This window comes from Pygoscelis adeliae, unplaced genomic scaffold, assembly GCF_000699105.1.
Source record: "Pygoscelis adeliae isolate BGI_AS28 unplaced genomic scaffold, ASM69910v1 Scaffold93, whole genome shotgun sequence".
Lineage (NCBI taxonomy): Eukaryota > Metazoa > Chordata > Aves > Sphenisciformes > Spheniscidae > Pygoscelis > Pygoscelis adeliae.
This window is the reverse complement of record NW_008824469.1, coordinates 82683-89720: the sequence shown is the minus strand read 5'-3', so window position 1 is coordinate 89720 and position 7038 is coordinate 82683. Positions and strand designations below refer to the sequence as shown.

The 7038-nt window shown below is 47.7% G+C and overlaps 1 protein-coding gene across 1 annotated transcript in view; it reads right to left on the bottom strand.

The window, feature by feature from the left end:
* CCDC92 (coiled-coil domain containing 92) overlaps nucleotides 1–2283 on the bottom strand; it is a 25482-nt gene extending 23199 nt beyond the window's left edge. The window contains exon 1 of the mRNA XM_009321157.1: nucleotides 2095–2283. Within this exon, the coding sequence (XP_009319432.1) occupies nucleotides 2095–2137 (43 nt within the window). The 5' untranslated portion in view covers nucleotides 2138–2283. The remainder of the gene's footprint in view (nucleotides 1–2094) is intronic.
* Nucleotides 2284–7038: the final 4755 nt, after the last annotated feature.

The window sequence follows — 7038 nt, the reverse complement described above, 5'->3', positions numbered from 1 at the left end:
CAGCTTTCAAATACCTCTTCAACTAGGCAGCTAAACTTAGACAATCAGTCCACAAAAGACAACGGACAAGTTGTGAATAGCCTAGAAATAAGAGAAGAAGAACAAACATTTTCTTCTAGTGCAAAAGAAGACCTGTGACATCTGCATTTTCTTTTGTTTTTTAAGGCTTTTACAAAAAAATAAAAAATCTAGTGTAAGTATACAAGTAATCACTGACAGCTTTATATATGTATGCCCAGGCTCTGCCTACCATTTTCTATCAGAGATCATCAGGGAAAAGGCCAGTGACCTCTATGTTCAGGGAGCAAAACACATACAGACCTTGTCCATTTTGTCAGACCGGCTAGATGTGCTGTAGCTATTGCCATGCATCGGCTCTCGTCACATACATTTACAAACAAGCCATGATTGCTGCCTTTCAGGTCAGTGATGAAGTGGCGTTGGAGAAGCAGATTCACAGTGGGACATGTACCCTTGGGGCAAAGAATCGTTAAATTATCAGCATCAAGAAACCTCCTGCAACATGACTTGACAGTCGTACGGTACTAGGTTGAGGCTGTGTTTACTCTGGACTTTCTAGCCTGGCCTACAGTGAATTTTTTTTTTTTTCCTCTGAGTAATTTCCCATCATTGCTACCACATGGGTTCATTTCCATGGCAGACAGAGGAAAAGACAAGTCACTGCAGTTGTCAATAGCTGAATCAGTACCATCATCTCAGCAGGCTGGTGCCTGCCTCCCCCAGCAATACAGGCAAACAGGTGGGCAAGGCAAAATCCTGGCTGTACCTAAGAGTAAAGTCAAGCACATAAGAAAGTACTAGGCTAAACGATTGCCGGGGGTCCAGAAAGTCCTCCACCAACCGTGCTCTGTGCTTTATAATCCTGCTCAATACTCAGGTGAGTCTGACCACCTTGCACACAACTAGCCCTCTGCTGCCACAGTCCTCCATTGCCTCCTCATAATAAGCAGTGCCCACGTGAAGAGCTTTAAACCTTGTTGGACAAAGAGTGGGAGAAATACGGGATTCCATTTGCCAATGGGAGATTCAAGGCATGGAAATACTAACAAACCTGCCAGAGCACAGTGGGAAGCTGAGCTACATTGCCCGAGGGCCTGCCTCACGTTTTAAGAGAGATGATCTCTATTCCGGTGGAACAGAACACGCTTACTGTTAGCTAGGGAAGTACAGATGCCTATAATCTGGCTTGCAAAGAAAAGGGCTTCACATGACCAGGAAACAGCACAAAGATCTGAGCTTGCTTTATGAACCTAAACCACGCACTTGCCTGTAAGTGTAGCATTCCACCTCCATACAACTCAGCTGCTCCATGGTCTCAAGGTGAGGAAAAATGAAGGGATTTTGTTGTATCTTCCCTGATGGTGACTGGTAATGACCTGTGAATTGGTGTCATGTGTGGCCTTTTTTTTTGCAGGCTGCAAAACAATTAGGCCTATTCCGCAGTTACAGTTTTGCTTCTTGCATCAGGGAGGGTTTTTGTGCTTGCTGCCGGGGAGCACTGTGTATCTGGGAGTTGTAAAGATGTCTGTGGTTTTATTGCTAGATTTTTACAAACCTCAGGTTTGTATTTTTATTATGATTGCCGCTGTGAGGACATTTTGAAAAATACTGTGTTTCTCTCCGAGGTTACGTTTCACTCCGTTGATCTTTCTCTTGACGTCTCAGGGAGTTGGGGGATACTGGCAAAACATGCAGAGTAAGCAAAGGAGATCTCCTTCACCCCAAATCCTACCTTTGCCAAACTGAGGAGGCACAGAACGTTTTCATTTATTGAATTAACATAGGCTTGCACTGGTGTGAAGCAGTGTCTGAACAGAGCAGGGCATGCTGTGATGTTAACAGCCTAAGGCAGTGCCATTTTCCCTCTCCTATCAGAGCTGCTGAATCTTTTCCCAGCCTTCCTTTTTGCTCATCCAAACCTTATATAAATACCCCATTCTTGGGGTAATGGACAAATTGCACAGGTGTTTAACCGTCACTGTTTCAAACCTGTTTTCAGGCTGGCAGGATTGTGTTTCAGATTGATTAAGCAAATGATATGCAAAGAGGAAATCTCTCCCTTCCCTCTTTTACCTGAGGCTAATGGTAAAGCTGAGATGTAAAGATGTGCTGGCATTTGGCTGCTGTAAAGCTGTATCAATTCTCTGTTGTTACTAGTCAGGGGAACTCTAAAACTTCATCATCTTGCCTTGAAGATACTGAGTTGGTTCCATTAGCTTGCTGAAAAGACCAAAAAAGGCACGTAGGAATCTGCAGACGTGAAACTTGTGGTTAGTCTTGGCTCCTATCTTTTTATTGTGTTCACTTTCAAAGGACTCCAAAGAACCTGGCAACTGTTAAGGAGTTGGTGATAAAGCTGTAAATTACATGGTAGTGTCCTGAAAAGAGCCAGTTTCAGTATTTGGAAAGAAGAAAGTTAAAGTCCATTTACTGTATGAACTGTTGCAAACACTCAGACCTTCTGATCGACAGGATGAGGATGGGAACAGTTTAGGACAGAATAATTTTAGATGTTGGGAGTTATCCTGTATTATTTATTATCAGAGATGTTTCAGTCCAGGCACTGATAATGACAGTGCTGTAGTCACCGAGTCTCAGCCTTAAATGAAGTATTAATGGGTACCATTAAAATGCTGTTGCTCACGTCCTCAACAGATTTTGCAGGGATGAACTCTGAAATAACACTGGGATGAGAGGCTGCTTGACCAATTGACTAGAGCCTTTGGGGGGTTCAGGGTACTGGTTTTCCTTCTGGCCCTATCTGCTCTGTGACCTTTAGCAAGGCAGTTCCCCTCTCTCTGCCCACCTCCTGCCTGGCCGGGACTGTCTCTGGCTGGACAAGTCTGCAGCGCCTGGAACAACAGGACTGCGATGTCGGTAGAGGCTTCTTGGCAGCAGAGGGATGCCAGCAGCAGATAATCACCAACCTGAGTCATCGGGTTTGCATAAACACAAAGCTGCTCCATCAGATACAGCCTGTGCCCTGGCCACCCCTTCTCTGGGCCTTGCTGTGAAAACCCTGCTGACAGCAGATCTGTCCCGGGTGCAGGTTCCTCCCTGGGCCTCTACACACGCCTGGGGCATGAGCAGAGCCAGGCTCCGGGGAACGTTTCTGAATAAAACCAGAGGAGATATGACGCTTTGTATTTTCTTTTGTGTTTTTCCATACGGGGTATGGTGGTTTGGCATCTGTCAAGCAAACAGATTAAGAACAGATGGGGAAAGATGTGAAACCCTGTTGATCTCTGAGGGATTATTTCAGAAACACAGAGAACAAACGCATGCTGGATTCTGGCCCCTGCTCTTACGTCCTTTCTTCAGGCACTGCCCAAAATGTGCTTCGTGCTGGTGAAGAGTTCCTCTGCTCCTGTGCCTTGGGCACCTCGGAAATCCTGCCCCTCTTGTGCAGCTGCCCCCTTTCCAGCCTCCACCATCTCAGGCCTTACCTGGGCTGCACCGGGGCACCCACTTAGGGTTTCCCCACCAGCAATGGGGCTGTGAGGGAGAAGGGCTGCACCCTGCCCTGTACCCGCAGCCTGAAGGCGCAGAGACCCTGACCCCCTTCCTTTGTCCATGCTGCAAGCAGCCAGCTTGTAGCTCTGTTTCATGGTTGGTTTATCGTCCACCTTTAAAGCAAAGTCAGGTCAGAAACTCCACAGAACACATCCCTGCTCCAATGCTGTCCCTAGCCAGGGTATCACCACATGCATTTTTTGCTTGCAGCCAGCAGAGGACACTTGCTTTCTTTGCAAAGTTTGCCCTGCACTTGGATGCAATTAACCAAAAGAGGAAAAGATTCGGGGCTTGGCCACACGTGGGCACTGGAACAACGAGAGATGGGCCTGTCCCAGGCTGCTTTCTAGCCCCAGGGCTCTGGTGGTGCCTTTTTCCTCAGCCTTTCATGCGAAGTTTGAGATGCGCCTGCAACACGCTGTAAACCGTGCAGGCTGGTTGCGCCGGGGTCCCTGGGATGTGTAAGCGGCTGTCCCCTCTGGGGTTTGCAACCCTCCCAGATGTGGCGTTACCAGGCTTTGCTTTGGAGCGCATGACTCCATGGGTGGCAGGAGGATGTGTGGGCTGACTTGGCATCGTGGGTGATGGTAGCAGCATAGGTCTCAGTGCAAAATGCAAAACCTTGGTGAACAGTAAGTTACCGAGCTTGAACTGAGCTCTCTGTTGCAAGGCTGTGCAAGCAAACGAGCTTCAATCTGGATCAGATACGTAACTGCAGACATGGTGCATTTGAGATTCAGATAGCGCTCAAGAGAGCATATCGAAGTTAAGCCAGGACTGATCCCCGACCTCCGCAGCCTGTTTGGCTGCTCTGATGACCTGGAGGAACATTAAAGTTCCCCCAGTATTTGGCTGTGCAGCCCTGCGGGGGCTGAGCCATGCAGAACAAGGCAGGGTTGGAGCCCACCGCCCTGCTGTTGCTAACAAACACATAGGTTGCGAGCAGTTTTGTGGCAGTGGATTGGCAGGGTGAGAGGCACCCTGGGCTCTTGGGTGCCCAGTGCAGCTTAGCCCTCTTCGAGGGAGCTTCTCTGCTACACGTGGCCCACAACCCTGTGCCGGTCTTTATACTTCAAGACTTGAATGCAGGACAGCAAAATAAGGCCCTCATCCTGCACATGGCTAAGCCTATAAACTGCCCCACTTCCTTCAGGGGCTGGACTTACCTGTGCTGTTAAGCAAGGGCACGGATGTTTGCAGGGCAAGATCTGACCAGCAGTAGGAGAGGACCCAGGAGGTCCCACCCAGCTCTACAATAAAAACTGTCCCCATCTCAGAACCAGCAGAAGCCAAATCTCTGACGGAACAACTTGAGGGATACATTTCCAGCACAGTGGAGCCAGTGCTTGCGGTAGCTGAAGTGCCCTGCTGATCAGCGGAAAGATGAGGTACAGCAGACATACAGGCGGACCTTGGGTCCACAACAGAGGCCACAGAAGTCCCACATTAGGCTTTAAAGATTTGTTAGCTGGAATTAAGCAGCTTTCTGGTCCCTTTCTGGTCACATCAGCTAGATGTAACAATCCCTCCTAGCCCATTAACAAAAAGAGCTGGCAAGCCTGGATTTGATGACTGTCTAAACAATATGAGAGGTGGTGATTTGCTCGCGATATGTAAAAACAGGCAACAAATCAGCTGGCAACATGCACGGGACTGAAATTAAATCAAAGCAAAAGGCAGATGACTTTGAATGGGCTCCAAAGGTCACAGAGAAACAAGCAAAAAGTGATGAAGTTCACAGGAAAACAGAGCAAGCAGAAGGAGCACTGCATCTTCTTGGCATCGGGAGCTGTTGGCATCTGACTTGCAACAAATGTATTTCTGAGTTAAAAAAATAAATTTATCTGGACGGAGGCTGGAGGTGTAAGAAAGAAAATTAACTGGTGCATACAAGCGTGCCTGTTATAGCACTGGGCAGAGCGTGCAGAAACCATGGTGCTGGGAAACACTGACTTGCAGTGGAGCTTCGATGCCGTGGGGATGGTGACGCTGGAGGCAGGCTCCAACGGTGGCTGTCCCCCATGGTGGGTGCAATGGGTTACAGCTGCAGGACTGTAACCGTGCCCCATCAGTGCTTCATGCTGTCCCAACTATTCATTAGTCATGGGAAAGGACCTACTTCATACCATATAGCCTGCTCGGGAGGATGGCTGTTGTGTGAGATTAACGCAGAAGAAACAGCTCCAGCATTAGAGCTCAGAGGCCAACGGTCCTTATATGAGGCAAGATAAAACCACGAATAAGAAAGAAGCAAAAAAGAGCCTTTGCATTGAGGATACAAAATAGTGGTACACCAAAGTCAGTGGAAAAAGCACTCTCAGCCCAGTGCAAGGAACTCAGAAGCCACGAACAGCAGGGCAACCTACCCGTGGTGGGATGCCTAAGCAGAAGGAGGATATGAGTGCAAGTTGGTACTTTCCTAATTACAGGATCTGCTTACCTATGTTAAGTAATGTTCCATGCAATATCACTGAAACACGCAAGTTTTCATCTTTTAGCACTTTGGTTGGTACAGTATTTAATTATCTCTGCAGCTTGGGGCTGGTAGCAAATGCTTTTCAGACACCTAACAGGGATAAAATAGGCAGAAAAAGTGCAAATATCCCCTTCTCTCTTGGGCTTTAGCAAGGGCAGAATCCAGCCCTGATAGTACCTCCTATGCATTTTCTTTAGTATTGCATTAGGAAGCAGCTGTAGTAGGCTTGGAGCAACCAAGTCCAGAGAAATGGGAAACACATAAGGGAATGGTTTACACCAGTTCCTCCCAGTGCTGTGACATGAAGAGTTCAAATCAGTGTGTGGGTCACAATCTCCCATCAGTCCCTTAGCGGTTTGAGCTCTTGTGGGCATCAACTTCCTCCAACCAGCAATCCTCAACCTGGACATCAGAAATACACCAGCCCACATGCCAAATCAAGAGCTTCTGATTGCCCCCAGCTAATGGCACCGGGCATTTAGGACCCATGGGAGAGACCTTCATGAAGATCCCAGCCTCGGGCCTGTTAGAAATGGCTTGCTTTTGTAATGCAAAAAAATCCTGCATCCTCCAAGCCCCTGCATGCCCCCTGCCATGGGGTTGTGGGGGATACACAAGCTTCATGTGAGGGAGGGATTGTCTCAGTGCTGTCTGGTTTGGGTGGAGGGGTGGGTGGCGGGGGATGCCACTTCCAATTCCTAGCAGGAATCTGGATGCGTCTGTGCTGGGAAATTGCAAAATAGTACATTGTGCTAATTAATGCCAAACAGGAGGGCTTTGAATATACATCATCAGAATAACCTTTAGCAACCACTAGATGCCTTCCATCCATGAGTATCTCATAAAAAGCATTTATATTTATTACGTGGCAATGGAAATATATCTCAAGAGCAAACTGCCCAGTGCAACCATAATGCCAAGTTAGGATTAAATTGTCTAACGTGCACAGAATGAAACACCACTCCGTTCATTCATGCTCCGGGAGTGCTATTTTCACCACTGGCAGCTCCTGCTGCACTAACTAAAAT